At 39.4% G+C, this 23,431-nt stretch overlaps 1 protein-coding gene across 1 annotated transcript in view; it reads left to right on the top strand.

The window, feature by feature from the left end:
• The window catches only part of LOC128692722 (uncharacterized), a 94,954-nt gene extending 72,099 nt beyond the window's left edge, over positions 1 to 22,855 (top strand). The window contains exons 8-11 of the mRNA XM_070080998.1: positions 1,825 to 1,950; positions 6,591 to 6,818; positions 19,278 to 19,443; positions 21,481 to 22,855. Of these exons, the coding sequence (XP_069937099.1) occupies positions 1,825 to 1,950; positions 6,591 to 6,818; positions 19,278 to 19,443; positions 21,481 to 21,611 (651 nt within the window). The 3' untranslated portion in view covers positions 21,612 to 22,855. The remainder of the gene's footprint in view (positions 1 to 1,824; positions 1,951 to 6,590; positions 6,819 to 19,277; positions 19,444 to 21,480) is intronic.
• Positions 22,856 to 23,431: the final 576 nt, after the last annotated feature.

Below are 23,431 nucleotides of genomic sequence, written 5' to 3' on the forward strand. Positions count from 1 at the left end.
CGAGACGTGCCATTTGTAGTAAATAGAACAGCTAGAAGAGGCGTGTTTTCTTCTTTGGTAAACTTTCAGCCTTCATCTCTGTTGGAGAAATCTTTGTCCAAGGTGTAGCGCTCCCATTTAGATAGTTTGTGGCTTCAACAGATCTTATTAGCAGAGCTGAGGAAAGCATTCTACCAAGTGGTATCTCTAGTATGACTCACGAAATTGTAAAAAACACGATTGCAAACAAATCACAGAACGAGTGGGGTTCGAACCCATGTTAGGCTAGCCCTAAGACTAACAACCCTACCATGGGTTCGAACCTCACCCGTTCTGTGATTTGATTTGCTTGTAGTGTAGACTGAATCGTCGAACCCTTCTGAAATTTATATTTTGGAAGAATTTGCTTCATCAGTTAATTTAATTCTGTAGAGAAAAAAGATAAGACTGATAAGGTAATCTAAGAGGCTATAGAAATTCTCGGCTTGCCGTGCCTGACTGGAACTTAGGATTGCGTCCCTGTGATTTGTGCTCAGAATGATATTGATTTTTTTTAACTATGACTTTAAAAAAAGTTTTGTTCTGATTCAGGTCAGGGATTTCAAGAAAATGGTAACAGCCTAAATATTCGTTTAGCTTAGGAAGGGATGAACATCTAGTAATGAGATAGAATACATTACAGGTATCACTGTTTCCAGTCCTACTTTCCATCCTTTTAAAATCAACAATTTTTTTGCCTAGACTCTCACTAGTAACGTTAGATCCTAGTGGAGCACCGAGGGGAATATTGTCCGTGTAATTAACTACTTGCTCTCTCTCCAATGTGCCTGTGACTTGCTCTATGGTGGGTTTAACGGAGGACACTTGTTTTCATTTCGAAGGGTTAAGAGATAAGTTTAGGCTTTTTCAGTGCTCTCTCGATTATTTTGATTCACAGAGAGATAGTGGCGTCCCCCACATTGCCATCATCCAGGAATGAGATGTTGAGCTTACCTATTTTCTTGATAACTATTCAGGAAAAGAAAGAGGCAAGGGGGTAACCGTGTTAAACTTTGCAAGGGGGTAACCGTGTTAAACTTTGCAAGGGGGGTAACCGTTTTAAACTATGCAAGGGGGTAACCGTGTTAAACATTCATAAGAGTCGACGCTTATTCATCAAAGGGACGTATCAAGTCATTGTATTGCATGTGTAGCTTATCGGATAATTTTTTTTAAATTACTGTTACCCGTACACTGTTAAACGCTCTAACTTTCAGAAAACACAGGCCGAACTTTGGCTTTTTTTACTTACCTACTTTTACCTTGACCTGCTTTCTAGAAACCTCTTCACATGTCTTCTTCAAGATGCAGGTATGGACCAACTAGGTCCACACCTGCATCTTGCTATTGTGAGGACGAAGAGAGGGGACTCAGCTTACATGCTATCGCCCACGTTGGAAATTTTTCCTTCACAGTTTTGGAAACTTCCCTCACCTATATAAATCTACTTGATTATATGCTACTTCTGGATACTGTTCGAACTGAATTCTGGAGAAAAAAAATTCTGTTACAATTTTCTGAAGTTCATCTACAGATTGGCTGGACTATAGACTCTGTCGTGTATAAGCCAGAATGAGTGACTACTACAAAGCAACAGTGCTCCTCTAGCCATATTTTTCTTACCTTCTCAGTTATTTAATCCATAATTCACTGTCCATACAAATTTATATCTTATAACATAATATTCTACGGAGCTTCTTTAAAAATGACCATCAGTCTTTGGATTTTAGAATTATATGATGCTACTAGTCTAGAGAAACAAAAAGTAAGGTGAATCTGAGAAAAAAATACAATTATCCCCAACAGTTGAACGTGGATGTGTACAATTGTTACGGGATGACTGAGGCAACAAGTTGTGTCACTCAGTGTTTAACAACGGCTAGTTTCAAGGAAGGCTGCGTGGGCAAAGTGCTACCCTACTTTCAGCTAAAGGTAACATTAACTTCTTTAACATTATATGTATACATATATGTCGTGGAGAATAGGTAAAACATGTGATTTTGGCTTCAATAGCAAGCTAAAATTTGCTTACGCAATAATTTCGCAAAAATCATTCTGAACCTAACGAAAAAATATATTTCATTGTGTTCGTTTATTATTAAAATATTATAAACTTATCTAAAATATATTTAAGTTAGATTAGGCTAAATTAAATTTTGCATGTTTTAACAATGTTAGGTAAGTTTTCTAAGGATCTTTTGGTACAAAATTATTAATTTTTACATTAACATAAATGAAAAAAATATATTTTTAAACGTATAAGATATATATATATATATATATATATATATATATATATATATATATATATATATATATATATATATATATATATATATATATACATACAGATTTTTTTTTCAACAAGTCGGCCGTCTCCCACCGAGGCAGGGTGACCCAAAAAGAAAGAAAATCCCCAAAAAGAAAATACTTTCATCATCATTCAACACTTTCACCTCACTCACATATAATCACTGTTTTTGCAGAGGTGCTCAGAACACAACAGTTTAGAAGCATATACGTATAAAGATACACAACATATCCCTCCAAACTGCTAATATCCCAAAACCCCTCCTTTAGGGTGCAGGCATTGTACTCCCCGTTTCCAGGACTCAAGTCCGGCTATATAAAAATAACCGGTTTCCCTGAATCCCTTCACTAAATATTACCTTGCTCACACTCCAACAGATCGTCAGGTCCCAAATACCATTCGTCTCCATTCACTCCTATCGAACACGCTCATGCACGCCTGCTGGAAGTCCAAGCCCCTCGCCCACAAAATCTCCCTTACCCCTTCCTTCCAACCTTTTCGAGGATGACCCCTACCCCGCCTTCCTTCTCCTACAGATTTAAATGCTCTCCATGTCATTCTACTTTGATTCATTCTCTCTAAATGACCAAACCACCTCAACAACCCCTGTTCAGCCCTCTGACTAATACTTTTATTAACTCCACACCTTCTCCTAATTTCCACACTCCGAATTTTCTGCATAATATTTACACCACACATTGCCCTTAAACAGGACATCTCCACTGCCTCCAACCGCCTCCTCGCTGCAGCATTTACAACCCAAGCTTCACACCCATATAAGAGTGTTGGTACTACTATACTTTCACACATTCCCTTCTTTGCCTCCATAGATAACGTTTTTTGACTCCACATATACCTCAACGCACCACTCACCTTTTTTCCTTCATCAATTCTATGATTAACCTCATCCTTCATAAATCCATCCGCCGACACGTCAACTCCTAAGTATCTGAAAACATTCACTTCTTCCATACTCCTCCCCAATTTGATATCCAATTTTTCTTTATCTAAATCATTTGATACCCTCATCACCTTACTCTTTTCTATGTTCACTTTCAACTTTCTACCTTTACACACACTCCCAAACTCATCCACTAACCTTTGCAATTTTTCTTTAGAATCTCCCATAAGCACAGTATCATCAGCAAAAAGTAACTGTGTCAATTCCCATTTTGTATTTGATTCCCCATAATTTAATCCCACCCCAATCCCGAACACCCTAGCATTTACTTCTTTTATAACCCCATCTATAAATATATTAAACAACCATGGTGACATTACACATCCCTGTCTAAGACCTACTTTTACCGGGAAGTATTCTCCCTCTCTTCTACACACCCTAACCTGAGCCTCACTATCCTCATAAAACTCTTTACAGCATTTAGAAACTTACCACCTATTTCATAAACTTGCAACATCTGCCACATTGCTCCCCCATCCACTCTATCATATGCCTTTTCTAAATCCATAAATGCAATAAAAACTTCCCTACCTTTATCTAAATACTGTTCATATATGTGCTTCAATGTAAACACTTGATCTACACATCCCCTACCCACTCTGAAGCCTCCTTGCTCATCCGCAATCCTACATTCTGTCTTACCTCTAATTCTTTCAATAATAACCCTACCGTACACTTTTCCTGGTATACTCAATAAACTTATTCCTCTATAATTTTTATAATCTCTTTTGTCCCCTTTCCCTTTATATAAAGGGACTATACATGCTCTCCGCCAATCCCTAGGTACCCTCCCCTCTTTCATACATTTATTAAACAAAAGTACTAACCACTCCAACACTATGTCCCCTCCTGCTTTTAACATTTCTGTCATGATCCCATCAGTTCCAGCTGTTTTACCCTCTTTCATTCTACGTAATGCCTCACGTACCTCCCCCACACTTACATTCTGATCTTCTTCACTCCTAAAAGATGATATACCTCCCTGGCCAGTGCATGAAATTACAGCCTCCTTTTCTTCCTCAACATTTAAAAGTTCCTCAAAATATTCTTGCCATCTACCTAATACCTCCCTCTCCCTATCTACTAACTCCCCTACTCTGTTTTAACTGACAAATTCATACGTTCCCTAGGCTTTCTTAACTTGTTTAACTCCAAAAATTTTTCTTCTTTTCATTAAAATTTCTTGACAGTGCCTCTCCCACTCTATCATCTGCTCTTCTTTTGCGCTCTCCCACCACTCTTTTCACCTTTCTTTTACTCTCCATATACTCTGTTCTTATATATATATATATATATATATATATATATATATATATATATATATATATATATATATATATATATATATATATATATATATATATATATATGTATATATATATATATATATATATATATATATATATATATATATATATATATATATATATATATATATATATATATATATGAAGATATGAAGGAGGGGTGTTAATGTTGCAGTTTAAAAACTGTATAAAGCACCCTTCTGGCAAGACAGTGATGGAGTGAATGATGGTGAAAGTTTTTCTTTTTCGGGCCACCCTGCCTTGGTGGGAATCGGCCAGTGTGATAATATATATATATATATATATATATATATATATATATATATATATATATATATATATATATATATATATATATATATATATATATATATATATATATATATATATATATATATATATATATATATATATATATATATATATATATATATATATATATATATATAAAGAGACAGCAGATGTTGGTTTTCATTGCAAATGTCTCACCACCAGCGGTGGTACTGCATGATGAAGCTTATCGATCCTTTTGTTTCAGTTCAGTGCTTCCGAATTATTAAGATTCATGTTACTATTATTATTATGATTATTATTATTGTTGTCGTTATTATTATTATTATTATTATTATTATTATTATTATTATTATTATTTTATTAACAAATCGGCCGTCTCCCACCAAGGCAGGGTGGCCCGAAAAAGAAAAACTTTCATCATTCACTCCATCACTGTCTTGCAGCATTAACACCCTTCCTTCAGAGTGTTGACATTGTACTACCCATCGCCAGGACTCAAGTCTGGCCTGCCGGTTTCCCTGCATCCCTTCATAAATGTTACCTTGCTCACACTCCCATCTAACACGCTCACGCATGCTTACTGGAAATCCAAGCTCCTCACAGCCTTTCCTAGACCGACCCCTACCCCTCTTCCCTCCATTACAGATTTATACACTCTCGAAGTCATTCTATTTCCTTCCATCCTCTCTACATGTCCGAACCACCTCAACAACCCTCTCCTCAGCCCTCTGGATAATAGTTTTTGTATTCCCGCACCTTCTTCAATTTTCCAAACTACGAATTCTCTTATTCCATTATTATTATTATTATTATTATTATTATTATTATTATTATTATTATTATTATTATTATTATTATCATTATTATTATTATTATTATTATTATTATTATTATTATTATTATTTTATTATTATTAATAGAGAGAAGCGCTAAGCCCGTAGTGGTCATATAGAACAACAGGAGCGGGAGGCAATTAAATTCCATCCAGGGAAGATCAAGAGCCCCTGTCTGGCATCAAGGAACCTATCCTGAGGGCAGTGTTTCAATTTTTTTTTTATTACACTATGGAGGAAATAATATTCGAGGCCAGAGCTCTAGTCAAAATTAAAACTTTACTCTAACTCCGCGGGACAGTTACAGCAACATTTGTAACCTTTTTCCATGGGAATGTATAATAAGCGCCCTTTACTGTCCATGACCGAGTAGACAGCACAGGAATAGTATTTGCTAGACAGATTTTTCCCGTTTTCAAAAGGGTTTTCATGTGTATTTCCAGTTTTTTATACATTCCCTTTAAACGCTAAAACATTATTGCTCATAAAGAGCCTGTAAAACGAGATTTAATGAGATATGATCTCAAATAGGTATATTTTTTTGAGACAGATGATGTATACTCTATGAGCAGATCTGAGCTCTTCTAAGCGACTAATACTCTGCTGTCATCTACAATACCCAGACCACGTAGAGTTACGGTAAGTAGAAGTATCAGGTCACAAACGTGGCTTTACTTTCAACAAGAAAATCTCAAGAAAAATATTCACTTGTGGCTAACTTTATGTCCAACTGAGAGGTCATCCTTACACCAGCTACTTATATGGTTCAAATATTTGCTCTTGTTTGTTTTGGGAAGTGTTAATCCATAAAAGAATATCTTATGTTATCAATGTACAAAGAATATAATGGAATTACTGTATCCTAGGTTGTGGATGTGGAGAGTGGAGAGATGTGTGAACCGGGACAGGTAGGAGAACTGCATTATCGAGGACCCAGTATAATGCTGGGTTATGCCAACAACGCAGCAGCCACTGCTGACATCCTCGATGCTGAAGGATGGTTACACTCGGGTGATATTGGATACTTCGACCAAGATAACTTCATTTTCATCGCAGACAGAATCAAAGAGATAATTAAGGTTAAGGGATATCAGGTAAAAAATATATTCTTTAATTGATTATTAAACTATTATAATGAAGCTACTGCAATTTAATTTTTTCACTCTTTGCATCAACACATTTTCATCTTCATACAGTAAATTTGACATTGTGTTCAATGGCAATTTTTTTATATTGATGTTTCGGATACACATTAACGTCACTTACTGTGCTATTAAATTACTTTCAACATTAACTGTGGGGCTCTTGGCTAATAATGTCGTGTGCGGTGTTCTTTAAAGAGCGAATAATACTTATAACCATAATGCTTAGGAGATTTACTGTCAATTTCCACTAATTCCTTGAAAAAAAAAAAAAAAGTTTCTTGGCAACTATATTGTCCTTGGTTCTAAACAGTTTATGTGGTGCTGTTGACTAGAGCTGATAATTCTGAATGAGACAGCGTACTGAACGCGTATCTCTGAACCTCTTCTTCCAAGAATTTCAATTCAATTAATTCCATTGCAATACTCCTGAAGAAGCGCTTGTGCTTACAACACGAAAGTTCCTAAACATCCTCATTCTCTCCCTTGTGAGTTATTTTGATTTTTTTTAATAGCTTGTTTGGGATTGACATGATGAATGCTACTCATCAACTCTTCTCCTAATTTTCTCACCTATTTCCTTCCTCTGTTTTGACGTTCCTTCCTACGAACGTTCTCCTAAAGTCCGTAAATCTTCTCTTACTTTAGTATACGTAATACCTCAGTGAACATGTCTCACGAAAATCGATGCTTCAGAACAGGTTGCCTTGCCTTGCCACGACTTAGTTTGATCACCTTTGCCGGTTAGTCCTTTCTATATATAAAAAAATATTGATTTTTTAAGACATGGGATGAAGATGATTTTTACCGACATGTGAAGAGTTTAGAATGTATTTTATAACATCTCTCTTATGAGGTGGCTTAATTATGAGTATAGTGAACTAAGAGCGATGAGATTCATAACTGAAAGTCAAGTACAGAGCCTGAATGTGATGAACATGTGTCTTTAAGCGTTTAGTTAAGTTTTGCTCAAACTAACAAAAATCAATTATTCAGATTTTGCTATTTTTTATTTTAATTTGGATAATGCTATGACTTGACTCTTGACACCTTCCACTTTTGGAAAGGAATTGTATATGATGGACTGCTTAGGATGGCGGTTTATAACTGTCCTCGGCGTTGCATTAAATCATATCAAGACCTTTAAAACGATACTAGGCATCGTTTTTACAAACGCATACAAATTAAATTAAATGCTTTGGTTATTCTGTGTTAATAGATTATCTGAATTCAATAAATAATTGACTCGGTGATGCAGAAATATATATTCCCCTTACCAAGAATATCCATGGTCAGGTTGATAGTCATTTTAATAAATGTTTGAAAAATCCTGCTTAAAGGAAGTGATGAGATTATGTAACAACAGTCTGCTAGATCAGTTACTCTCCCGTACATGTAACTCTGTCGGGTTAGCAGCAAATAATTTATCAAAATGGTTGGTCAGATTATTAACTCCAATTGGAGGCAGTGTTTTCGTATGCCCATGTTAAGAACAATGTAGATCTGTTGATGAAATGGTTATTAATCATAACCTTAATTTTTAAAGAGGTGAACCGGTAAACCAGCGGAAGGCCTCGGTCAGATGACCAAAATCTCCAGCTGAGGGTCATCATATAACTAGAACCCGCGTCAGGAAATACTTTTTCTGTTTACTGACAAGCATTATACCTAATGTTGATCTTACTGAGAAGCTTTATAACATAAACATGTTGAATGACTACGCTGACGAGCTTTGCTGTCACTGTACTATTCAACAGAGTCCCTGCTCGAAATTTATTAACAGACCATGACGATGATCTAGACAAATTTCCTAATGCCGTACCTAAAGAATATCATTACTGAACTAATTTAATTGTGGTGGATTGTAGATTTGCATCTGAATTTAATTTTTATGCACAAAAACAAGGAATTGCGTTGGGTAATCTGATTTTCTCTGCACTGAGAAACTTGTACATGGAGTTTTTTAGAATAAACGTTTGAAAAATATTCGTGCATAGTTTAACCGCTAATTGGATAAGATGTGTAGATGACGTTCTTTTACTTGTGGTCATTAAATCAGAATTTGAGTAGTCTACCGAGATACAATGGCCTGGCCCCTGTAATTGGGCTCTCACTCAACTGGACCCTGATAATAAGCTCCCGTTCCTTGGCGTATTGATAAACCCATCTGAATTTTCTTCAATTTTCTTAGTAGTTCTTGTTCTTATTTATTTCCTTTCATCCCAATGGGAAAGTAGGAAAAATCTTTCCTCCATAACCCATACATGTCGTAACAGGCGATTAAAATGCCGTGAGAAATTGGCTAGTAACCCTTCCATCTGTATAAGTTGTTAAAAATAAGTAGAAAAACTTTATAAAGTTGGGATGTTTGAATGGACGTGGATGTAGTGCAGATGATAAAAGAAAAGGATGTTTGCCAGCGTCATATATGAAAAGAAGTTGGATATCCTAGCTCTAAGCAAAACAGAGCTAAAGCAGGGTAGGGGAGTTTCAGTGGGGTGAAATAAATGGGATTAGGCCAGGAGTATCTGAGAGAATTAGAGCTTAGGAAAGGGGTAGCAATATTGTTGAAGGATCAGTTATGGAATGAGAAGAAGGAATATTTATGTTTAAATTCAAGGATTTTGTGGGTTAAAATAATGGTCGGACACAAAAAGTGGGTTATTCTAAGTGTTTATTCACCTTGAGAAGAGAGGAATGTAGAGGAAAGACAAAGATTTTGGGAGATGTTAAGTGAGTGTTTAGGGAGTTTTGAACCAAATGAGAGAGTAACTGTGGTAGGGGACATGAATACCGAAGTGAGAGAAACGGTTATAGAGGGCAAGGTATAAATGGTAAGGGAGATGAGGGCTTTGAATTTTGTGTAGAAAGAGGTTTGTTAATAGGTAAAACATATTTTATGAAAAAAAAGGTAAATATGTATACGAGATATATAGAGGGTATAATGTCAGTAGTTTGTTGGACTATGTACCGGTGGATGAAAGGTTGATGGGTAGACTTAATGATGTGCATGTTTATAGAGGGGCAACAGATACGTCTGATCATTTTTTAGTTGTAACTACAGTGAGAGTAAAAGGTAGGTGGGGTACAAGGAGGATGGTATCAGAAAGTAGGAGAGAGATGAAGGTTAATAAACTAAAGGAGGAGGCAGTTAGGGCAAGATATAAGCAACTATTGGTAGAAAGGTAGGCTAGTGAGAGTATAGGCAATGAGGTTGAAGAGGTGTGGGAGAAGACTGAAGAATGCAATGTTAGCGTGCTCAGCAGAAGTTTGGGTATAGGAGGGTGAGTGCAGGAAGGAACAAGAGCGATTGGTGGAATGATGACGTAAACAAGAGACGGAAAAATTTAGCATATGTGAGGATTTTACAAAGTAGAAGTTATATAAAGAGGGAAGAGTTTATGGTGATAAAAAGAGGTTGAGGCAGTGGTGAAGAAATGTAAAAGGAGAACAAATAAGAGAGTGGATGAGATGCTCTCAACAAATTTTGTTGAGAATAAGAAAAAGTTTTCGAGTGAGATTAATAAGCTGAGGAAGCTTAGGGAACGAATGGATTTGACAACTAGAAAATAGAAAAAGAGAGTTATTAGATATGGATTTGATGGTGGAAGGAATATTTTGAGAAACTGTTGATGAATAGCTGTGATTTCGTGCATTGGCCATGAGTGAGGTGCATGAGGCTGTGGGTAGAATGAAATAGGATAAAGCATCTGGGATTGATGAGATTAAGACAGAAATGGTGTTTTTATTTAATAAATGTATGGGAGAAGGGAAGTATCTAGGGACTGGCAGATAGCAATCGCTAGGTTCCTGAAAATAGATAAACCCTCTGGTTTATTTATTTTCAGGAACCGTATATATCTCACTACATAATCTTCTGCATTATGGAAAATAATAATGCAGTGTTCCTAGTAATAAATATTTTTATGTAAGATAATGAATCCTCTTTCCGGTATCCCTGCAGTGCTGCAACATCGAAGCTGAAATTGTTCAGAGGAATTCGATAGTTAACTGTATATTAAGGGTGAATTGACAACTATTCCCGTGGCCAGAGGATTTCTTGTGAAAAAAATCTCCAGTTTTAAGTGGGCGATATTTCCCCCTTTTGAAAGGGGGGTAATGACCCTCTCTAGAGAGGGCTACCCCTCTCAGAGGGACTTGTGTATCATCTTGCTTCTCCCTCTCACAACAACTTTATTAAAACCAAATGTGTACAGGGCGTCACCAGGCATGCCTCTCTCCTTACTAAAATTTCTGAGCAACTGCACATGTGAGTATAAACCTGGAGTAACTGCTATTTACCCAGAACAGTATAATTTCAAATAAACCATCCCCTATTTAATCTACAAGATAGGGATATTATATCATCTAGCCCATGGCTAAATAACAGGAAAACAGCCCTCTTGTGTTAAACTCTCTTGCAAAAGCCAGCAATGAAAGTCTATACAGCTGAAGTCACCGTTTCCTTTGTGGGATGAAAACTTGAGGTGCTATGCAGGGCCTGATAGGACAGATTGATTTAAGTACTCAGTGTGAATATGTCACTAAATCTCCCGCTGAGAACAAAGACAGCAGTGAATTGTGCGGTAGACTCTGGAATACTGACAATCTCCACTAGGGAGTTGAACTAGTGTAAACACGAGTGACATGATTTACGGTAAAAGTCATGATAAAGTGTGTTTTAACATGTTCCGCGGTGTGCACTGTGAATAAAAACGGCGGTATTAAAAAGTTACTGTACAATGCGTTGTGAGTGATAGGACATTACGGTGATACACGGAGATTAATAGCACTCAAGCCATCATTCTCGGCCTATATGGCGTAGTCAGCGCCACAAGCTTCCGTTACATGAGCAAGGTAGGTCCCATTCTCACTTGTATCCACCAAATATACACTGTAGTTCATAGATTGACACAAGATGATTAGGGTTGTCATATTCTAGGCCGTCATCTGCGGGATTTACGCCCAACAACAGGCAAATGTGAAATAACTGACATATACTTTCCTTTGGGGCAAGTTAATTTATTCAGTCCTATGAGGGAAAACTTTAACTCATTCGAAGGAGACTTCTTGAACCGCAGTACAAGAAGTCTGAGTTGTCAATAAACCATTCATCTCTCGACCTCCGGGGAGAGAGGACGCACGCCTAGTAGCTACACCTGCCCTCTGGTGGTGACCTTTTGCAACTGGAAGGCAAAATGGCGTATCGAGTGGGTCAGCGAATCAACACTGTTTGTATTCAGCTGGTACGTGGCACGCTCAGTGGCGAAACAATGAATACATTGCTACCTGCCATCATCAGAGACGTCTATGGTGTCCCCAACGATGAAGTATATGGTGTAGCTTTAAATGGGATGTCCAGAGTCTTCCTGAAACTGAATCGTACCGGCTTCTACGACAGACTTGTTGACGAGTACCAGGAGAGGAAGATGACTGTGAACTCGACGGTGGACGTCGTCTTGCACGACGTATCTAAGTACTATACGTGGGTGAAGGTGAGAAACGTCCCTTTCGAGGCGACTGCGTATGGTATAAAGGAGGTCTTCAAAAGTTATGGTAAAGTCCATTCAGCTACGATGGGAGTATGGAAAGATGGGCCATTCGAGGGACGACCTGAGGGTTCTTATACCCTCAAAATGACGTTGGCTAGGCCTATACCGTCCTACGTCATGCTAGTGGGTTACAGGACGTAGGTCTTTGTGCACTATGCCGGCCAGAGAAGGACCTGTCGATTATGTAGCTCCTACGACCATATGGCAGCAGAGTGTCCTAGGAGGCAGCCTACCAGGGCTCCTGGTGCATTGGCAGTGGAGCAGCGGCCTTGTGAGTTGATGCCGGAGTTGGGAGAGGAGGAAGCAGGGACGAGTGGTCGTTGGAGCGAAGAGGTTGATCGGGAAGTACCGATGGTCGGTACCTGTGTTACACTCCCGGTAGGCTCGGGAGAGCAGACAGGACCGTCGGGGGCTCCATCAGGACGGAACGATGTGCCTCAGGAAGATTTACTGGAGGACGTGTTGAGAGGTTTTTTGGACAGGTCGGGGACCTGCGCCTTAAGTGCTGCCGAGGCTGATGTGAGGGAGGAACAGCAGTCTGTGGTACAAACATTGTGTGGAACTAGCTCAGAGCAAGTGGTGGAGGTGGAGGTCCATCAGGTGAATTTGTCAGACAAGGACATGTGTGTGGGTAGTGGATCTAGGAAAAGGCCGGCTGGCACCGTTGAGGCCGAGGAGGTACTCACGCCGGGGCAGAGGCCGGCAAAAAAGCTTGGGCAAAGGATGAGGAGTTGTTGGACCGAAAGGATCCAGCAGATCCTGATTTATGTAGTGAAAGGGTAAAAGGTAGGGAGGGAGTCAGGGAAAAGTCTGGTGAGGGGTCGGGTCGACGCACAGGTAAAGGTATGGTAGGCAAGCCACAGAGGCATAGAGGGAAGCCACCATTCTTATAACTTTCAGGTGTGTCACTCTAAATGTGAACGGTCTCAAGTCTGAGATCAAAACTGTGTGGTTGGTATGGTTCTTACGTAGATTCCAGGTGGACGTGTGTTTCTTGCAAGAACACAATCATAACATTGGTAGTGAGTTGTTGTTCCATGGGTATAAGTTGTACGTTAGTTGTGCTTGGCAGTTGAAAGGGGGGATGTCGATAGCGATAAAGGAGACCAGCCCCTTGCATGTCACGGGTTGGGAGGAGGCAGGGGGGAGGGTTGTGCGGGTAGATGGTGTATGGGGTGATAGAAGGGCATGTTTCATAGGAGTGTATGTGCCGGCGTTGAGCAATACATGGGTAAAGGCAGATTTTGTGAGGGAAGACTTATTGTATCATCTGCGAGGATTGCCTGCCATCACGATTATTGGTGGGGATTGGAATTTTGTAATTCGGGGCCGGGATGTTGAACCGAGGGGGGCAGGTTGTATATTAAGTGTTCTGAGGGATGCGTTGAGGGACGTGGGTGTCGTAGACGTTGTAGGGGGAGGAGGTTATATGGTGGAGCACACGTTCGTTCGCAGGGGGTATGCTGCAAGACTAGACAGGATTTACGTCATGCAGGGATTGGAGGTAAGGAGGGTGCAGACTTTTGATGTGGGTTTCTCGAACCATAGGGCAGTAATAGTGGATCTGTCGTGGGAGGGTGCCGTGCATATTTACCCCGGCTATTGGAAGTTGAATGTGCGGCTGCTCAGGGGGAATGGGGGGGAGGACGGGTTTTGAGGAGTGGTGGAATGGATTTTGGGGAGCTTGGGATCGGGCTATGGAGCTTATAGAATGGTGGGAGTTGCTGGCGAAACCTGGGATTGCGAATTTTTATAGGTTCAAGGGTCGTGAGGAAGCAAGATGGAGATATGGATTGCAGAATTATTTGGAGGGACAGTTGCAGGCATGTTACATGAGGGGGAAGATATAGCACTGCTTCGAGGTGGGATTGAGGAGATTCATAATGAACGTTTTGACGCGGTACGTTTTTGTTCAGGGTTGGACGATGTGTTGTGGGGGAATAAACCGACTGGGTATGTGTTGCATAAGTTTAGGGAATGTAGGAGAGTGACCACGTTACTGCAGTTAGTGACTAGTGCGGGGGTGGGAGATTACCCAGAAGGTGTGGTCCTCATCTCCACTGAGAGTATGAGCATTTATGCAGATGAATGGTTCAGGAGAAAATGGAGTGAGTGTGGGAGCCAGGGCACCTGGCAGGCGTCTTATGGTAGGGAGGCTCATAATGCTATAGGAGAAAAGGATAGGGTGGGGTTGGAGGCTGATATTAGTGAGGCTGAGGTGGTGGACGCGGTCTTCGGCATGAGCACGGTTAAGACGCCAGGGATTGACAGTTTGCCTATTGATTTTTATAGGGCTCATTGGGGGTGCATGAGACATTGTTTTGTTGGGGTTTTGAATAATATGCTAGATGGGCAGAGAATGGGTGAGTCACAATGTACAGGCATAGTAGTATTAGTACCAAAGAAGGAAGGGGCACGGGCACTGAGTGCCTTCCGGGCAATTTCCTTAATGTGTGCAGACTATAAAGTGTTCACAAAGATTCTAGGGAATAGAATGAAGGCAGTTCTCGGATCGCTTTTACACTGCGGTCAGTTTGGGATTCCAGGGAGGAGTATGCGGGATGGACATGGGCGCATAAGGGATTTCTTAGAGGGCTATGGAGGGGGGAGGGTTCTAGGGATGGATTGGGAGAATGTGTATGATTGTGTGGACAGGGTGTTTTTGCGTGAGAGTTTGTGTGATTTGGGTTTTGATGCCAAGGTGGTAGGGTGGGTGGATGCATTGTATGCGGGGATGAAGATGCGTGTGCAGGTGAACGGTAGGTTGGGTTCTGGGATTCGTATGGAGAGGGGTTTGCGGCAGGGTTGCCCGCTTTCACAGCTATTATTTGTTTGTGTACAGAACCCATTTTATGAGCTTGTAGACCGAGAGTTGTGTGGGAGGGGGCTGAGGGGAATGACGGGGGGGGTTGTGGGTTACGTTGATGATACGACAATCTTACTTAGTGGAAAGGAGGATTTTTCAAGGGTGGGTAGAGTCATCGAGAATTTTGGGGCAGTAACGGGAATGAGGGTAAACAAAAGCAAGTCGATGTTGTTAGAGGTGGGCACCTGGGTAGGCAGGAGATTGGGTTAGGGGTTTGGATGGAATGTCGTGGAACAGATTAAGATTTGTGGGATTTGGTACACAGCGGATAGGCAGGACAGTAGAAAGATTAATTCGGAGGTGGTTAGGGACAGGGCGGTGGGTAGGCTCATTGGCCTTCGGGCCAGAGAGGTTACGTTGCACCAAAGGGCTGTGATTGTGAATTCGTTGGTATACAGTAAGGTTTGGGGAGAGGCGGCAGTATATCCCTTGAGGAATTGTGATGTAACAGACATCCAGAGGAGGGCATTAAGGTATATATGGGATTATGGGAGGGCGTGGTTGGGACGTGACGTAGTAATGACTGGGGTTCGTCAGGGGGGATTGGGTTTGGAAACATAAACACATATGCAGTTTAATATGATCCTTTGTTGACAACGTTTCGCCCAACACAGTGGGCTTTTTCAAGTCACACACAGATCTGTGTGTGACTTGAGAAAGCCCACTGTGTGGGCGAAACGTTGTCAATATAGGATCACATTAAACTGCATATGTGTTTATGTTTCCATTGTGTCTTTATACTATTTATTTTCACGGGGATTGGGTTTGTTGGCATTGGGGCCCAGGGTGAGGGCAATATATGTCAAGGTGAGATACCTCAGTGGGGATGGGTCAGGGGGCGGCGTGTGGGGGAGGTGATGAGGGACTTTCGTTGTTGGTGGAGTGGGAGGGACCTGGAGGTGTGTGAGGATATGTTGAGGTATATGTTAAGGGTTCGAGATGTGCTTCGTTTGCGAATAGGGAGGCTGGTGGGAGTTGAGTATCGTCGGGAGACGCTGCAAGGGGTGGCTGTCTTCCCCACATATGATTGGAGGGTAATATGGCAGGAATTTCGAAAGCTAAGAATGCCTGCTAGGGTGAGAGAAGTGGTCTACAGATTCCTCATGGGAACATTGACGTCAAAAGAGGTGTTGAGGCAGATGGGATATGTGAGTGATGCTTCATGTGCGCATTGTGGTGACGTGGAAAATGCCTTCCATGTGGTGTATTTTTGTCCTTTTTTGGAAAATGTAAGGGTGTGGTTGAGGGGTGTTTTTGGGTTATTGGGGGGGAAGGGTGGGGGTCCTTAGGGCTTTACTTTTTGACGTGGGAGGAGTGTCTAGTGAGGTAGCGAGGGCGTTAAGGTATATAATGGTTGATTTTTTGTATGTTTCTTGGGGAATGAGGGAGGTGGGGGTAATGTCAGAATCAAGGCTTTAGCGGCGAGTTTTTATAGGTCGGTGGGTAGGAATAGGAGCCTATATGGGGGTCAGTGGGTTACTCCTTTTCCGGAGAGTTATCGGGGACTGACTGTGGCACGACTGCTTCAGTTAAGAACATAAGAACATAAGAAAGGAGGAACACTGCAGGTTGGTGCAGGGGAAGGACAGAAAGGGGTTGGCTTCCAGAGGTGAGTGATGAGCACTTGGAGATGAATGTAGTAAGGAAGGGCGGTGATGGTGGCTGCTCCAGTGGTGTGAGATAACATGATGTAAGGCCTATCTGTGTGAGGGCCTGTGTGTGTGTGTGTGTACTCACCTCACCTATTTGTACTCACCTATTTGTGGTTGCAGGGGTCGAGTCTTAGCTCCTGGCCCCGCCTCTTCACCGGTTGCTACTGGGCCCTCTCTCTCCCCGCTCCATGAGCTTTATCAAACCTCGTCTTAAAACTGTGTATGGTTCCTGCCTCCACTACGTCATTTTCTAGGCTATTCCACTGCCTTACAACTCTATGACTGAAGAAATACTTCCTACTATCTCTCTGACTCATTTGTGTCTTCAACTTCCAAATGTGGCCTCTTGTTTCAGTGTCCGCTCCCAGGAACATCCTGTCTTTGTCCACCTTGTATATTCCACGCAGTATTTTATATGTCGTTATCATGTCTCCCCTGACCCTCCTGTCCTCCAGTGTCGTCAGGCCGATTTCCCTTAATCTTTCTTCATAGGACATTCCCCTTAGCTCTGGAACTAACCTTGTCGCAAACCTTTGTACTTTCTCTAGTTTCTTGACGTGCTTTATCAAGTGCGGGTTCCAAACAGGTGCTGCATACTCCAGTATGGGCCTGACATACACGGTGTACAGTGTCTTGAATGATTCCTTACTAAGGTATCGGAATGCTGTTCTCAGGTTTGCCAGGCGCCCATATGCTGCAGCAGTTATCTGATTGATGTGTGCTTCCGGGGACATGCTCGATGTTATACTCACCCCAAGATCTTTCTCCTTGAGTGAGGTTTGCAGTCTTTGGCCACCTAGCCTATACTCTGTCTGTGGTCTTCTGTGCCCTTCCCCTATCTTCATGACTTTGCATTTGGCAGGATTAAATTCGAGAAGCCATTTGCTGGACCAGGTGTCCAGTCTGTCCAGGTCTCTTTGAAGTCCTGCCTGGTCCTCATCAGATTTAATTCTCCTCATTAACTTCACATCATCTGCAAACAGGGACACTTCTGAGTCTAACCCTTCCGTCATGTCGTTCACATATACCAAAAATAGCACTGGTCCTAGGACCGACCCCTGTGGGACCCCGCTCGTCACAGGTGCCCACTGTGATACATCATTACGTACCATGACTCGTTGTTGCCTCCCTGTCAGGTATTGTGTGTGTGTGTGTGTGTGCGTGTGTGTTTTGTTGCGTGTGGTGTGTGTGTGTGTTGTGTGTCTGTGTGCGTGTCTGTGTGTGAGTCTGTGTGTGTGGGTGGGGTGTTCTGTTATTGAAATGGGGCTTCTGTGAGAGAGGTGGAGGTTCTTTGGTAAGATTTTCTTGCTTCTGAGGGTTCTGCCAAGGCGTCCTTTCGATACTTTTCACAGAGGGACCAAACTGAAGATATTTAGGAAATAATGAGTTAAGAAATTTTTGTGTGTAAAAGATGCGGGGTTTTTGTTTTCGTTGCCCCAGAGACTAATGTTTTGATTCTTATTGTATTTAACTAGTGTAGTACTGGCGAGGTGCTGCGTGTACCAGGCTCATGTATTTCCTGCATTATGTCAACTTTGTCAATGTTAGATGTTCTGTGTAATAGGGGAGGCATTGTACATTGCCCTTTTAAGTATTCCTTCCTGTTTGGAAGTTAATGAGGTACGAACGTATATATACATACGGATTAAGGGTATATTTTTCACCAGTTCATACTGTGCACCTTGTGGGTGATGGGAGGAGGCATACATCCTAGAAAATTTTTTCTTATAATTTATCATTTATTCTAGTGTATGCAATGTTCCATATGATGTGTATTTGGGTTATATGGGGTGTGGGGAGTACGATTTAGTCTCCTCGAAAACATTGTCTGGGGGTTTTAGTTTCGAGAATCTATGTATGTAACATGTTACTATACAAAACAATTGGAAGAGAAATGATTTAGTGTATAAATAATGTTTTGTATATAAAGTTTTCATACAAAATATGAATAAGAGTACCAGGTTTAGTTTTGTAGCTGTTTTTTGTTAAGGAATGCTCAGGTGTAGGTTCCTCTGTTTCGTTTCTAGTTAGGCTTGTTTTTTCTCAGTGTTGAGCACTTTTTCTTGTTAAGTTTTATGTATAACAACATGTATAATGTATACTGTGTTCTTAAATAAAAATAAAAAAAAAAAGTTGTCAATAAAACTAAGTGCCCTGCTTGTTGTCATATATTATTCTTATTATGTCGGAAAGTGAACTTAGCTAACAAGTTTTCCCCCACATGTCTCACAGGCATAAATTACTTATAACTCTGTTATGTTATGCTTAAATTTAATGAACACAGAGTTATATAAGGGCTAATTCAAATTTAATAGCTATATCTGTGGAATATTTATGTCAGGTGTCGCCTTCTGAGCTGGAGAAGTTACTGTCGACACACGAGGACGTGAGTGAAGCAGCGGTGGTGGGGGTGCCAGACCAGCAACTGGGAATGGCACCCAGAGCCTTCGTGGTAGCCAAACCCGGAGCCTCCATTGACCCGAGCCGACTTCAGCAGTTTGTTGCTAGTATGTTAACTTAAAATATTAAGAAAACTAATACCAATTTTTTTCTTAATAATCCAGTGACAGACCACAATGAAGTAATGTTTTCGGCTAATTTAAAACAAAAATAATGGCACAAGTTAGATGTCGTCAGGTTAGAGTATATCAGTTCTATATAACAACCGTGAATTATACATAATAAAAGCAGTAAGGTACCAGCTTCTCGAATTACGCAGAGAAACACTGCTTGCTGGAAGATACTGATCAGTGACTGATACCTTTCGAGAGAAAATTGTCAGTGAGAGACTGATATGGCATTTTTTCCCGCACTACAAGGGTAAAGATTAAAGATGAAAAGTATGTTAAGAGAAATTTTAATGTATATCTTTCCTTCAGTAAGTCACAAACATGTTGACAACTGACAGCGAATAAATTTTCTGTGAATCTAAAGGTAAAAGGATTATTTTTATATTCAGAAGGGAGCGCAAATCCCGTAGGAGTCATACAGCTTCTGGGAATTGGAGGCAATCATGCTGAATTCTAGGAATGGAGGACAAGTTCATTTCTCTGGATCAAGAGCCCTTCACCCGCAATGAGGCGCCTCCTATGGCGTGAGAGAGATTCGGAATATCAGAGTTTTTTCAGAACTGACTTTGTATTGCTACTAGGTGAGATATATAAGTCAATTCAGACGTAAAAAAATTTAATTTGAAATCGAAGATTCTGTGACTAATACAGAGAACCGGCAATAGTTAAAATGTAAAAGTTTGTAATGCTATTTACAACAGCTGAGACGGTGCTCTTAAAAAGGTGAAAATTATTTTACAAACAATATAGGAACATAGCCAGAAAAGGGTTCGTTGGAGGAGTAATAATTTGTGACATACCGGAACCATTATTAAGAAAAGTTGACCCGATTAGAGATCACCTTAAAACTAAAGATTGTAGGATACATTTTTTTTAATAAACGTTGCAATAAGGAGTGACTCGAAATATTTTTATACATCAGAAAATGACGACAGGAGCGGAGTGGATGCCTTTCGTCGGAAAAGGATAATATGTTTCCAAGACAGGAAATAGGCGAATAAATATAGGTGCAATTTTAGTACGTTATTTCAATAAAACATAAGATCGAAGAGCAAATATCCAGAACACTTCTATTGGGAAAATTTTATATACTAAACTATAATTCGATGTATTAACTAGATGCGTTTCTGACGCTGCTCGATCCTACAGAAGAATCTCCTAACTGCTACCTCCAGCATTATCCAGTAGCTGAAACTCAGCCCAAACACCCAGAAGATTTGTGAGGATATTTTCAAGAATCCTCTAAAAGGCCCAGGAGCTGTAGATCAACACTTTACATGGCTCAAGAGCTGGAACATATGCTTCAAACCTACTGTAAATTAGAGACCAGTAGTATAACCAATGCGAAAATAAATGGGTGCGATAGAAGTTGATAATGTAGTTGCATATTAGCTTTGAGGTTTGAGGGGAATCACTAGAGTCAGTCACAAGTCATAAAAACGAAACTAATGTTTATTGTTTCAATGTATCTTGTAACTTAGGACATTATCAGCCCAAATCTAATTCAAACTTTCAGGAAATCATAAACAGCAATAATCTAAAATACAGGAGTACATGAAACCGTTCAGAAGCTGCATCGTTAAGGTGTCTGCTTGGAAATGTTGATGCTCATCACATGCAAAACTTAGAAATTATCGCATGAAAAGCAGTATTTTAATTTAAATATTAGTTTTCATATGATGACTTCTGAATGCTTCTTCTGATTCCCTTCAGACTTTCAGAGCATTTACATTGTCAACTTATGCCACACTCTGCACTATTTCTGTCTCGTGCAAAGAGGCACGGGGGACTGACGTTGTGGAATACAGGGATACCTTTCTCGGATGGCACATTGACCAAAATGTATCTAGTAGGAGAATAGGTTGCGCTGTGTGATTCTTATGCCGTGGCTCAGGAAGTAACTCATTGTACCACAGTGACTCATAGCTAAAACATATTTCAGAAACTTATTTAACAATTCTCTTGATTTTACAGGTCAAGTGTCGTCTTACAAACAGCTGGCAGGAGGCATCTGCATTGTTGACGCCATACCAAAGTCCCCTTCAGGCAAGATCCTGAAGAGGTTGCTCATGAAGGGTTTGAAACCCCCTGCTGCTAAACTGTGAGGTGCAGAAGTGTTCCAGCTACCATGAACTACCAATTCACGTCAGCTGTGCTAAAGACAGTCCGCTTCAAGGAGATCATCCCATCTCACAGTCACTGACAGAAGACCTGCAGAGGCGGGAGTATCTATTGTAATAAATATTTAGTTCATTACTGTTATATATTGGTATATGTATATTTTACATCTAATTTTTACAGTAGGATATCGTGCAGTGAACAGTTGCTAAGATATAAGAGATAAATAAAAGAATTAAAAGTCTGAGCATTAACCATTCATGTGTAATTGTTTGGTACATCATCCCTTTTTTACTCCTTTTTCGTTTTTTATCGAGCTGTGAAAATATGATATGGATGGCCTTACCTCATATATTTCCTATTTCTGGAAAAGGACCATACAAGGTGACTCATCTGGAGCAATGAACTTGTCTAGTTGGATCTATTATTGCATCAGAGCCTTTAATACAGCAAAAATTTTGAGTTTCTTTCTGTCATGTATAGGATCAACATTTACACTGTTCATCACCCCACTCCATCTAAAATTCTTTCCTGACGAGATAAAGTGCATTCAAGAATTCAAATAAACTGACCAAACGAAAGCTCTGGCTCAGAAATTGCTATAAATTCATATTGTACTCTTTATGTCACTTAATGTTAGATAAAGGATCCCTATTAATTAAATCTTGAAAAAATAAAATTTTCCCATGAGTAACAACTCTCACCTCTAATGCGCAGAACCATAATGAATATAAATAACACCACCACCTTCCATCATATTTTAAAATATAATTTCCTCTATTATAATCATCCGAGGGATCGTCTGGCTTTAAAAATCTCAACATTAATACTTATTACTATTATGATTGGATAACTGAGGTTACCAACTATTGACCAGGTGAGGATCATTAATGCTGCATTTAACCTGTTCACCACAAGTCAAGAATTATTATTTAAAAAAAAAAAAAAGAATTAAAACAAACTCTCATTGTATATACATCCTGGTTCCTAAGAATCCCAGTAGAGGTAAGACTGAATTTCTTACATTATTCTTGGTAACTAACTCTACCGGTTTACTAATCAAGAAAACTCATTTGTTTTGAGTATAAAGTTTTTAGTGGAGTATTTACATGAGCTGATCAAATAAAAGCTCTGACTCGCAGATTATTTTAATTTCATCTTTTAACCTTTATACTATAAATGTAAGTTAATTAATATTTTAGAAATATGTATAATAAACTTCTTATCTCTCTACGTGCTTTAACTTATCCACTGTTCTGCTCATCATTTGTTCATCTCAGCATAGCATCATCCTCTCTCTGTGCTGTAGCAGTACTAATATATATATATATATATATATATATATATATATATATATATATATATATATATATATATATATATATATATATATTTATATATATATATATATATATATATATATATATATATATATATATATATATATGTATAATGTATATATGTAATATATATATATATATATATATATATAATGTATATATGTAATATATATATATATATACATATATATATATATATATATATATATATATATATATATATATATATATATATATATACATATATATATATATATATATATATATATATATATATATATATATATATATATATATATATATATATATATATATATATATATATATATATATATATATATATATGTCGTGCCGAATAGGCAGAACTTGCGATCTTAGCTTAAATAGCAACGCTCATATTGCCATATAGGACAAGCGAAAATTTGAGTATGCAATAATTTCGCCAAAATCATTCTGAACCTAACGAA

The sequence above is a fragment of the Cherax quadricarinatus genome, chromosome 6 (assembly GCF_038502225.1).
Source record: "Cherax quadricarinatus isolate ZL_2023a chromosome 6, ASM3850222v1, whole genome shotgun sequence".
Taxonomy (NCBI): Eukaryota; Metazoa; Arthropoda; class Malacostraca; order Decapoda; family Parastacidae; genus Cherax; species Cherax quadricarinatus.